Source organism: Cnephaeus nilssonii, assembly GCF_951640355.1.
Source record: "Cnephaeus nilssonii genome assembly, chromosome: X".
Lineage (NCBI taxonomy): Eukaryota > Metazoa > Chordata > Mammalia > Chiroptera > Vespertilionidae > Cnephaeus > Cnephaeus nilssonii.
Window position 1 is genome coordinate 53,387,679 of NC_137071.1, and position 13,133 is coordinate 53,400,811.

A 13,133-nucleotide genomic window follows, 5' to 3' on the forward strand; every position below is an offset into this window, starting at 1 on the left:
TATGGTTATTTCCTAATTAAGGCCAGGTTTCAATGATAAGAACACAGAATAAATAATGTCTTGATGTTTTTTAAGGGTAGTGTTATTGTGAATAATAGTAGATATTCTGAAAAACCAGAGGGTGGGGGGAAATACCTCTTAACAGCAACAACAAAATTTGTTTATGCTTTTACAATATGTTGATTTTATAAATTAATTGGGAGAAGGAATGAATATAAATGAGTTACTAGTTCAAGGAATTTTCCTCCATTTTCATTTACTGGTGTAATGAGGAAAAAATGGCTCATGAAAATCTATGTTTATAATATAAAAGCTAAGAAGTTCCAGTAATATTTTATAGAGCATTGCAAAATTATTCACTATACTATTTTTCTTTATTGTATACCTTCAAAAGACTTTCCTAATATATAAAAACCCAGGGTCCGTAATGACCGATCAAAGGCTCGACCGAACACCAGAAGTCAGTCCTGCAGTCAGTGCTGGGTTGCCATGGTGAGCCAGCACTGACTGCCGAGGGGGCTGCAAATCAGGCCTGGAAGAGGGGCCGAAGAGAGAGGCAGGGTCTGATCCACAGCCTCCTTGGCAGCTGTTGATCAGCCGTTGCCTCTCTCTTTCTCTCCGGGCTTTGCCAGCAGCCGCGCCTCTATTTCTCTCCAGGCCTCTGCAGGGGCTGCTGATCAGCCCCGCCTCTCTGATCAGGCCCGGAGATAGGCCCAGAGATGCTGACTGGCATAGAAACCAACCAATCAGAACCAAATCTGGGTGAACTTTGAGGAGCCAATGGCTGCCTAGGAGGTGGAGCTTTTGACACTGACTGGCATAGAAACCGACCAATCAGAACCAAATTGGCTGACAGGAGAGGGCAGTTGGGGGCAACCAGGCCAGCAGGGGAGGGCAGTGTCCGGAAGGGCATCCAGCTGTCTGGTATAATTAGCATATTATGTTTTTATTATTATAGATTATTATAGATTCTTCTTGCAATAGTTGCCTCGGGATGAGAGTACAAAGTTAGCAACATTCAATAAAACAAGTGAAGCCATCAAAACTTCCATCAGCATTATAAGGTTGTTATAAAAATGCATGTTTGGGGGGAGGGAAATGCATTATGAGCATTTTTCTTATTCTTAGGAAAAACCCATTTTTTCCCCAGATTTTATTATGAAAAAAAGGTTTTTATTGAATTTATGGGGGTGACATTGGTTCACAAAGCCATACAAGTTTCAAGTGTACAACTCAACAAAACATCATCTTAACACTGCATTGTGAGCCCATCACCCCAAGCAAAGTCTCTTTCTGTCCCCATTTCTCCCTCCTTTGCTCACCTCCACCTCCCCCACCCCCTTTCCCTCTGGCTATCACTACACTGTAGCCTGTGTGTATGCATGTAATATATATATATATATATATATATATATATATATATATATATATTTCTTTTTTTTAAATTTCTTTATTGATTAAGGTGTCACATATTTGTCCTCATCCCCCCATTCCCATCCCACACCCCTCCCCATGGATGCCCCAACCCCCTGTTGAACTTAACCATTGGTTAGGCTCATATGCATGCACACAAGTCCTTTGGTTGATCTCTCTCCCCTCCCCCCACCCTCCCCTATCCTCCCTCTGAGGCCCGATAGTCTGATTGATGCCTCCTTGTTTCTGGTTCTGTTCTTGTTCATCAGTCTATGTTGTTCATCATTTCCCCTAGATGAGCGAGATCATGTGTCACTAGAGATATACTTATATGAACTGAATGTGAGATGAGCAATAATAGTTATGCTGACAGGCAAATGAATCAGTCTGTAGTGAGTTTCTTTCGGGACCAACAGTTCTTTTGAGACCCAATATCAATGTCCACCAGTTCCTTATGTGTACATGTCGGCACTGACCCCTCAGCTCTGGATGGTGGACAAATGGTGGTAATGCAGGTTCGATTCCCTCTGGTTGGGTCTCGGCCGGACCCAGGGGCACGGCTTCATTCGGACCCAGGGGCACGTGGCCTCACCCGGATCCAGGGGGTGCGTGGCCTCACCTGGACCCAGGTGCGTGCGGCTTCCCCGGACCTGGGATCCAGCCTCACCCGGATCCAGGGGCACATGGCCTCACCTGGATCCGGGATCCAGATTCACCCGGACCCAGGGGCGCATGGCCTCACCCGGACCCAGGGGCACGTGGCCTCACCCGGACCCAGGGGCACGTGGCCTCACCCGGACCCAGGGGCGCGTGGCCTCACCCGGACCCAGGTATATTTTTTTTTCTTAATCCCTTCACCTTATTTCATCCAGCCTCCCAAACCTCTTCCTCTCTGACAGGAACATTTTTGAACATAAAGAGGACAACTTGAAAGAACTGTATGGTGAACATCCAAGTACTAGCCACCTAGATTCTATAATTAACATTTTATTTCATACATCTATCTATCTTTCTATCAAACCATCAATCCATTTGTGTTTGTATATTTCAAAGTAAATCAGACACATCACTACTCTTCCTTCCTTCAATATCCATATCATTGCCTAAAGAGGAAATCCAATTTTAAAAGCCAGGTACTCTGTCAGTGTAGAAAGGTGACTGGTTATAGCTCCTTCCTCAGGGTAGGCTTGAAATTCCAAAGCTGGTCAGCCCCCAGGCATGATTGAATTTAGTCATGTTCCATAAGGTCTTATGAGAGCAGAGAGATAGGAAATAAATTGTGGTCTTTCAGGGAAATGCTAAATGGCAAATTGTTCTGTGATTTGGGGGATGAATCTCACAACCATAGCTGCTGCTTTAACTAAGGAAATTTGGGGCATCTCTTGGATGTGGAAAAGAAAAAAAATAGAGAGAGATTTATAGATCTGTGTGCATATGTGTATATATATGTGTGTGTGTGTGTACATAGATTCTGTGTTAACTCCATAACAGTGTAGCAAGGTAGATTTTATTTCTGCTTTATAATTGAGGGAAATGACTCAAGGGTTAAATTACTTGCCCAAGACTGCAACAGCTAATAAATGTCAGGAAGGCAAATTGAATATTTTTTTAGTATCTACTTGGTTGGTTGCCTCAGTGGGCTTTGATGTCACCTCTCAATTTGGTTCTCAGTCAGTCCCAGTTGGCCTGCTGGAGGGACTCAAGAGGACTGCATGCTCAAAACTGGCCCTTGGTGTGGATGATTTTCTAGGAGGGGCTGCAGTCCAGAGTAGCTAAGTCAAGGCTTTGAGAATTGGGCTAAGTGTAAGCAGGGTAACTGAAAAAAGAGAATCCTGTCTGCCTCTGATTATCATGACTTGCTGATTTGTTTCCAGGTGTTTTGAAGTCTTATGCATCTATTGTCAGTCAGGCCACATCGAAGAGCCTTATGTCAGCATCACCAAGAAGCGACAAATGCCAAAAAATGGCCTCTCAGAGGAGATTGAGAAGGAAGTGGGCCAGGCAGAGGGCAAGATGTTCACCCACCGATCTGCATTCAGCCGAGCATCAGTGATCCAGGCTTTCCTGGGCTCAGCCCCTCAGCTGACCCTGCAGCTATATATAAGCACCTTGCAGCAGGACATCACTGTTGGAAGATGTATGTATACCTTTTATCTCTGCCTTAATTTGGGGATCAACATGGGGAGTAAAACATAAAGTTTATTTTGTTTTAGGTAAAATTCATTCATAGGTGCTTTCAGTCCTGAGTTTGCATTCCAGTTACTAAGCTCAAATATTAGTGAGTTGAAACAATAACAGTGTTTATTTGCTTATGAATCTGCTATTTGGGGAGGGCTAAAAGGGCTCACCTATGCTTTAATGTGCATCAGCTGGGGCGGCCCAAAGATGGGAGGCTAGAATCCACTGGAGGCCCATTCACTCATATTTCTTATTGTTGATGGTCTCAGATCTTCTTTGTTTCATCTCTCTGTGTGGGCTGGTTTGGGCTTCATAGCATGGTGGCTGATTTTAAGGGTCAGAGTCCTAAGACAAGAGAGAAGACCAGGTAGAAGAGTATCACCTTTTGTGATCCAGCCTTGGAAGTCCTGTGAGCTCATTCATGCTGTATTTTCTTTGTTGAAGCAGCTAGGAATCTTTATGAAGTTCAAGGGAAAAGGAGGGGAGGAAATTGATTCTTGATGGGGAAGAGTAGAGTTCTGGAAGTTCACTGCATTGACGATTTTGGAAAATACAGCTTGCTGTAGGCTGAACATACAGCTGCCAGAGGCCTCTTTGGATTTTGCCTCTGTCTTTCAGTGATAGTTGTAAACTAGTGGACATGGTTATAATAGCTTCTTTATGGTAAATAATGAAAACAAGAGTGCACTTTTATCTTCTTGCAGTTTGAATAGGTATCTCAGCTTTTAAATGAACAGTGCTCTAACCTTTAAGCTACTCTCACATTTTCAAATTAAGGCAGGTTTTGGTTAAGCTAGATCCCCTTCCCCCCAAAAAGCCCCACCTGTATGTGCATGGACACAGTGAAAAACTTTCATATGAGAAGAGGAGATAGCCCCTTTCAAACATTAATATTATCCTATATAATAAAACCCTAATATGCAAATCGACCGAATGGCCAAATGATCAGTGGAATGACCAGTTGCTATGATGCACACTGAACACCAGGGGGCAGATGCTCAACACAGGAGCTGACCCCTGGTGGTCAGTGGGCTCCCACAGGGGGAGTGCCGCTCAGCCTGAAGCCGGGCTCATGGCTGGTGAGCGCAGTGGTGGTGGCGGGATCCTCTCCCACCTCTGCAGCAGCACTAAGGAGCAGCCAGCTGAGCAGTAAGGAGCAGCGAGCAGGTGGGCGGTAAGGAGTGAGAGGTTCCAGACTGTGAGAGGGCGCAGGCCGGGCTGAGAGAGACCCCCCCCCCCCCATGTACAAATTTCGTGCACCGGGCCTCTAGTTAGTAAATGAAAACTAGATGTTCTGATAAGTTTTATGGCATAGATAAGCAAAAATGAGTTAAAAGCCTTAAGTTGAAAAATACATATTGAAGATAATACTGAACTTAGAATTTTAAAAATAATAAATCACTCTTACTAATTTCACTTCCCTTAATATTATCTTCTTTCTGCTTACATTACAAACTGAGTGGTACAATTTCTTCATTTATGGCTGGGTCACAGGATGTTTGCATGCTATACAACTATCCCCCTCATCCTGGTTACCTCAGAGTGAAGGTGATTATTAAGATATATCAGGACCTTAAGTTGAGGTCTTGAACCTTGGTGTATTAACATTTATGTTAAAATACCTTCCACAGTCACTGGCAGATAGTAAGTGCTCAAATAATTCCAGAGTATTTTTGCTCTCTAAGAAATTATAACCAGAATGGACATTGACCAAGGTGATTCATGTATGTGTATGCCCTTTTCCCAGTTCATTGTTTTTCCATGTGTCAGTCAGGGACACAGGAAAGACCAGATGTGATTATAGTCTGTTTTATTTTTCCAAGTAGACCCATTTTTTTCTCAAGTTTTTGAAAATGAAGATTGTCTTATAGTTCAGAGGTCAGCAAGCGACAGCATATTGGTCCAATCGAGAAAAATAAAACCTATCTTATAAATGTCAGTCTCACAAAAAAAAAAAAAAAATCTGTGAGATGCCCCCAAAGGATTTGGAAAAATATAAGTCCTCTGAGAGTTAAACAATAAATAGAATATATATGGAAAAAGGAAACAGGCATAGTCCTCTTAAAAATTCAGATGGCTGCCATTTATGCAGGTCTTGACTAATCCCAATCATCTCCTTAACATATCTGTGGAAGGAATTCCTCACCAGGAAGGAGAAAGGCAGTTATAATTGAAACAGGGGTTGGGGTGTGTCACAGAGGCAAACATTGATAGTGTCCATTGTGTGATTGTTACAGATTTTACCAGGTGACCGAAAAATACACAGGCGTACTTGGAGGTCCAGGATAAGGCCATTTATTTTCAGATGTTTCACATGTACTAGTACAGTGTCTCAGGGGGTCAGTTCTCCAAATCCTGAGTAAGCCAATATGGAGGAAGCTTTCTCTTTATACCCTTTGTTTTCTTTGTCCCCCATATATGCATCAGACTTCCGGATCTTTCTCGGGCTTTGCAAAAAGCCCCATGTGTTGGCATGGGGGACGTGAGACCACACCTAAAGGCCTGGCCTGGCACCAGCGCTGATAACCCCCTCCGGGGATTGTGTATTATTCATGGTTTATGGCCTCTTTAAAATGTGATTATTTAGGTAAATAGGTTTTGCAAGACCAGATAATTAAGGAAGGGGCAGTGACTAGACTATAGGCTAATAGAAATGTACTGATTAACTAGGTACAGAGTCAGGTTGCTGGTCTCCCCCCACCCCCCCAAAAAAAGTCTTCTTTTTCTCATCATTCCTCTCCCCCCCCACCTCCTTGATCCTCAAGCTGATTTTCAGCCTTGGGGATTCGCTAGAAGACTCAAAGATAGGGAGTAGGGTGTTCAGCAGCTTGAGTCATTTTCATCTTCATTACCCAAGGGATTGTAATGGCAGTCCAGAGATTTAGACTGGAGTAACATCTAGGGCTTCAGGGCTTACTGATTCTCTCTATTAGCTGTTCTATAACCTGTTAGCTTTCTTAGAGGAAGGGAGAGGGAGTCTACACAGGTTTCTTCATTTCTGGCTTCAGAGCAGTTGGAGTGGTGAGAAGCACGTCTCAGGGTCCCATCTATTTCTTCTCCAGTTGGCCCATTGTCCTTGCTCTGCTCATGTCTGTCTAAATTCCTAACACATCCCCTTAAGGATCCTGGCTCTGAATCCTTTCAGGGAAAATGGGCCTTGGTGGGCTCCTCTGGCTACTTCCATGCTGAGGAGGAACAAAGTTTTCTTTCAGAGCCAAGAGATCCTTGCTCTCTGTCAGAGGGACGATGAGGTCTGGGCATGGAAGGGGGTGGGCTTGTGACCTGGAGGAGACAAACTGTGTTATAAAATTTAGTATTATTGAGCAATTAGAACAGCTAGAGTTATAACAAATGGTCTGGTGGTAGGGAAAGAAAACATTTCAGTTCTTTTTTTAAAATAATAAATCTTTATTGTTCAGATTATTACAGGTGTTTCTCTTTTTTTTTCCACCCATAGCTCCCCTCCACCTGATTCCCCACCCCACCCCATGCCCTTAGCCCCCGCCACTGTCTTTATCCATAGGTGTAAGATTTTTGTCCAATCTCTTCCCGCACCCCTCAGACCCCCTTCCCCCTGAGAATTGTACGTACCCTCCCTTTCTATGTTCCTGATTCTATTATATTCACCAGTCCATTCTGTTCTTCAGATTTTTTATTTACTTGATTTTTAGATTCACTTGTTGGTAGGTATGTATTTGATGTCTTTTTGTTGTTCATAATTTTTACCTTTACCTTTTTCTTCTTCTTCCTCTTCTTAAAGAATACCCTTTAGCATTTCATGTAATCCTGGTTTGGTGGTGATGAACTCCTTTAGCTTTTTCTTGTCTGTGAAGCTCTTCATCTGACCTTCAATTCTGAATGATAGCTTTGCTGGGTAGAGTAATCTTGGTTGTAGGTTCTTGCTGTTCATTACTTTGAATATTTCTTGCCACTCCCTTTTGGCCTGCATAGTTTCTGTTGAGAAATCAGCTGATAGTCGTATGGGTACTCCCTTGTAGGTAACTAACTGTTTTTCTCTTGTTGCTTTCAAGATTCTCTCTTTGTCTTTTGCCCTTGGCATTTTAATTATGATGTGTCTTGGTGTGGTCCTCTTTGGATTCCTCTTATTGGGCATTCTCTGCACTTCCTGGACTTGTAAGTCTATTTCTTTCACCAGGTAAGGAAAGTTTTCTCTCATTATTTCTTCCAATAGGCTTTCAATATCCTGCTCTCTCTCTTCTTCTGGCACCCCAAAAATTTGGATGTTGGTGCGCTTAAAGCATTCCCAGAGGCTCCTTACACTATCCTCACACTTTTAGATTCTTTTTTCTTTCTGTCTCTCTGGTTGGGTGTTTTTTGCTTCCTCATATTCTAGATCTTTGGTTTGACTCTTGGGGTACGGTGATCTACAGTTGAGTTTCTGTATATTCTTTATTTCAGACAGTGTATGCTTAATTTCTGACTGGTCCTTTTCCATTTTTTTGGCATTCTAATTAAGGCCCTTGAAGGTCTCACTAAGTTCCTTGGAGGTCTCTTCAAGTTTCTCAGCGGTTTTTAGAATATTCTTGAGTAACCTTATAAATGTGGTTCTGAACTCTGTGTCGTCCAGTAGTTTACTTTCCTCCACCTCTCCTATTCGCAACATACTTCTGTGTCTCCGCATTTTAGCTGCCTCCCTCTGTTGATGGAGTGGCTTTGTGTGGTCGGTGGCCTATGGGTCCAGTAGCTCAGCTTCCCCAATCACCCGAGGTGGTCGCTCTTGGTACACCCCTTTGTGGGCTGAGTGCAAAGTGTTGGTGTAGTTAAGCCTTGATTGCTGTTGGTACACTAGGAGGAATTGACCTCCAGGCAAATTGGTTGTGAGGACCCGCTGTGTCTATAATGGAAGAACTGCTGCACTGGAGACATGCTTATGGTACAGGCCTTGTTTCAGTGGGGCTTTGGTGCTCACTGAGTCTGCCTCCTGAATGTGTCACTTATGGATCTGAGGAGTTGAAATCTGGTGTCTCACACTGACCACTAGGTACACTGGCTTCTGGATCTCCAATGGAGTGTAGTTCTGCTACTGTCTGAGGCCACCCTGCAGGCGCTACAGTGAGAACCACAGTCCTCTCCTCCCTGCTTGGAGCTTGGAGGCTTTGGAGCTGTCTGTACCGGGTTGAAAGTTTACTAGGTTAACCTGGCTGCAATAGAGAAGGCCATTCATATGCAAAAGCCGCTGCTTGGAGCTTGGGTGTGTTTGTAGATTGTAAGGGGTGGAGTCTCAGGGTGTCACTAGGCTAGGGCATGGCAAACAGCGATGGCTGGCAGTGCGCCATCTTGACCGCGTCCCCGCGTCTCACGCCCCAGCACAGCAAACAATTATTCTTGCGCGCAGCTCTGCACACAAGCCACCCTCACTTTCCGACCCGATGGCAGACAGCCATGTTTCTCCCCAGAAACTGGATTTCAGAGAGATTGGGAGCTTGTCTCTCTTCGCATTGAAGAAAGCAATACCTGCCGCCAACCAGGCTCCGCCACCAGCTCATATCCCTCGCGCGCTCCCGTACCTCAGTTTTTCAGCATTTGTGCCCTGAATGCTCTTTTCTCTTTCTGTCTAGTTGTAGAGCTTCCACTCAGCCAGCTTTCCCGTGGTTCTGGGTGATACACATTTTGTCTATTAGTTGTAGTTTTGAAATTGTTGTGGACGGCAGCAGTTTAGATGTTTACCTACACTGCCATCTTGGATCTCCCAACATTTCAGTTCTAATAACTCCTATTGAAATAGAACTTTTCTCCTTAAAATCACCCTTATGTTTATTAAAGAGCAAAATTAAGACCAATTTATCTATTGCATTCAATTTGGCCTGATTGATTGCATAAACACAAGAATGATAACTGACCGCCTTTGCCGGAATTTCATGATTGATCCTCAATGCACACTGTAGGGCAGGGAAGCCAAGCCATCCAGCTGCCATCAGGCCTGCCTGCAGTATCTGCTGGGTTAGGTGAATTCCTCACCTGCAGCAGTTCCACCTGGGGCCGCACCCTAGGCTTCAAGGCCCATCTCAGCAGCACTTCTGCTCCTTGTGGCCTAGAGTCCATGTGGGTTTCGCAGGGATGCAGAAGTGCCCTCATTGCTCCCCTTCCACTCTGACCAACCACCAGCGATTGCAGGGTATGGGCCTGACGCTCCAGCACCATCCATTTTCAGGGCTACCCAGTAAGATACCAGGGTTTCTCCATGGCACTCTTATTGGCTTCAAGTCTTCAGAGTCCTGACAGGACTCTTTAAAACATGACACTCCAGTCAAAGTTTTCGTTCAATAAAACCACCATTTGAAACCGGTCTTATTGAATTTATGCAAAGAAATGCATTGCCATGATTCATTCATTAAGAATTGCCAAATTCTGGAGGGATAACAAAGGGAGAAAAATACACTAACCTGCCTTAAGATCTTCTGATTTTCCTTGCCAGTCCTTTCCATGGACTCTTCAGAAGATGTAATATTTTTCCAAATGCATTATAACAAAACAATAACTGTCTCCAAATGACAAGAAGAAATTTAAAATGACATGGTTATGGATTTCATTATAATGCAGATGGCATGGAATGTTGTCCTTTCTGTAAAATGCAACATTCTATAATATTATAACCAATAACCATTAGTTATAAATGTATTTGACAAAGGTTCCTATGTACCTTCAGTATAAAATTTTCCTTCATGAGAGAGAAAACAAACATCTGAGGCATTTCAGAGCCTATTGGGATGATCTAAAGCCAATTCTAGATCAAGAGAAAGTTGTCTTTTTTTAAAATTCAAACTCTTGAGGGATTGTCAAACTTGATTTTATCAAAAGATTAAATATTAAAGTCTATTAGACAGGAACATAGGCTAGCAACCTTCAGTTCCTATGATTAAAAGATGGTCTTTTTATTTACTAAATTTTTGATTAATATAACATAATTATTTTACTAGAAAAGAACTAACCAAAATAAGGATTATTTTCCAACTTCATTTGTCTTTGGGTGTGGACAGCAAATGACAGTAATTGGATTTCTCCCATCAGTGTCCCTGAGTACTTTGGCATAAGCTATTTACCCTCTGTTTAGGGAGGCAACATGCAAATTGTTGACTCTTAAGTGTCATTGGTTTATGGAAGACAGTTTTTTAGATGGTTGCAAACTGCTGTTTTAATATCTCAGTTTCCCTGTTCTGCTTGTCCTGGCTTACTGACCTGTATCATTTAATCAATTTCCTTTTATGTTATAAGAAGTTTATTTTTTTTAAAACTTCTTATAACTTCCACAGACATTTTTACAATTTTCAAAAACATTTTTTCAACTTCCAGAAATAACCACCTTTAGAAACCACTTTCTTTTTTCTTCAAAATGCATAATAACGATGCCTCAGTCCTTCCATTAAGTATTTCTACTCTAATATTCTTTCTTTCTGTCATACCATCAGCAACTTGTATAGACCTTTTCTTTATTTTTTTAATGTATTAGAATTCTTCATTCTTAGAAACCTTAATTTTTCAATGATTACCAAAAAAGTAAACAGCCAGCATTTCTTAGATTAACATTTATGAACACACTTTAAATGCACTCTTACTTTCAAGAAAATATACCTTCAACAAAGTACAAGAGACCTTCTGTAATAAAAGCTAAGAGCAGGTGAATTAAAACTTGTTTAGCAGCTAATGTTTCAGTTTTTTTGTTTTGTTATTTTTAAATATTTAGATGTTTATAGGCATATGAGGCTGGAGGAAAGGCTGGGGGAGGAGGGAGCAGGCCCAGAAGACTGTTCCCAGGCCTTTAGCCACTTGGATTTAAACTGCTACATTCTTCCTTAGAGATACCATCTAAGGTTACTGCTGTGGCTTCTCTACTTTTACAGGGAGAAGGGCGACTGGCTCCTTCCTTCAACAGAGAGCACAGTCAGTCTCCTCATGAGTGACTGGACTTTTATTATTAGCATATTTATAATTATTACTGAAAAGCTTTATCACAAATTCTTCATTTTATTTACATTTATTTATTACTAGAAGCCTGTTGCACGAAGTTTCGTGCAAAAGACCTTCCTTCACCTGGCTGCTGGCACCAGTTTTCCTCTGGCCACCTGCTGATCAGAGCGCCGTTTCCTCTGGCCTCCAGTGTGATCGGCCACCCCAAGTTCCTCCACTGCCGTTTCCTCTGGCCACCTGCCAATCGGAGCTCCTCCCGGATTGGCCACCCTGAGTTCCTCCAGTGCTTCCGGTGGAGGAACTCTGGGTGGCCGATCGCGCTGGCGGGAGGCACTCCAATCGGCGGGTGGCCAGAGGAAAACTGGTGCTGGAGGAAAACTGGTGCCGGCAGCCAAGCAATCAGCCACCCGGAGTTCCGCCACCGGCGCGCTGGCCCCATGGGTCCTCCCGCAGCGCTGGCCGTTGGGGACGGCAGGAGGAACAGGGGGCAGGGACTCGTGAGTCAGCCCAATCGGCCACCCCAAGTCCCGCCCCCAGCCTCCCAATGGCCCAATCGTGGGCATAGCGGAGTGATGGTAATTTGCATATTACCATTTTATTAGGTATGATATCTTAACAATTTTGAGATTTTTAAAGCCAATTATTACCTAAAGCATTTTCTTGACCAATAACCATGATTGCCCTTTCTGTTCAAGGAAAGGACATGCTAATCTGGCTGGCAGTCATATGCCCCCGGGACCAGGACCACCCTCAGAATGTGGTCCATCCTCATTCAAGAACCGCCCATTATCTTAGAAGCATTAATCTTGTTCCCCAACCCAGCCTGCATAGCTTACTTCCTTATGTAATTTCAAGTATATTGTATTGGTCTAATTTAGTTAAAAAATATTCCTTTTTAGGGAGAAAGAATAAATCTTTGCATCACCTCAGGGCCCTTGAGATGTCACAAAGCTGGCTCTCAGTTAAATTCTTGAAATCTCACTAGCTAAGAGTTTCTGGTGGGATAATACCCTGAAAGAAAGAGCAAGATGAGTCCCCAAGAATATGGATTCTTGGCAGCTGCTGGGACATCCTGCAATCTCTGTCACATGTTCAGCCTCACCACATACAACTGGGATTCCCCCAAAGCGGGACTTGCCCCATCTTTAAACAAATTAAACAACAAAGAGACATAAAACATCAACTAGCACTATCATACCGGCATGCACAATACTAAAGTTTATATCAAGAGCAATGTCTTCTGTCCCTGGTTCAGGGCACTGCCCCTCCCCCCCCCCCCAACCGCCACCGAATCTCAGCATTCTTCCCAATGGATTATTTTGGGAGAATGTATTTCCCAGGCCTGGAATTTCTTTTTCTAAACCTCAGCCATAAGCTGGGGGCCCCAGATTTCGCGGAGAGACATGTGCATTGCAGGCAGCAGTCTGGGCCCTTCTTAAAATTCTTTACCATACATTCTAAGACAGCAGGTTTAGAGGAACTACTTCCCATGTTTGTAGTTAAACCATGTAATCCCTCCCAGTTAACAGAGACACAGAACAACACAAGGTAGCTTTTGCTTCATGCAGGCTCACACTCACATTCACACACCAGTCAGTTTGAGTTTTGACTTCCAC

The 13,133-nt window shown here is 43.3% G+C and overlaps 1 protein-coding gene across 1 annotated transcript in view; it reads left to right on the forward strand.

The window, feature by feature from the left end:
• The window catches only part of XK (X-linked Kx blood group antigen, Kell and VPS13A binding protein), a 122,897-nt gene that overhangs the window by 3,253 nt on the left and 106,511 nt on the right, over nt 1–13,133 (forward strand). The window contains exon 2 of the mRNA XM_079765541.1: nt 3,288–3,550. Coding sequence (XP_079621667.1) covers nt 3,288–3,550 — 263 coding nt within the window. The remainder of the gene's footprint in view (nt 1–3,287; nt 3,551–13,133) is intronic.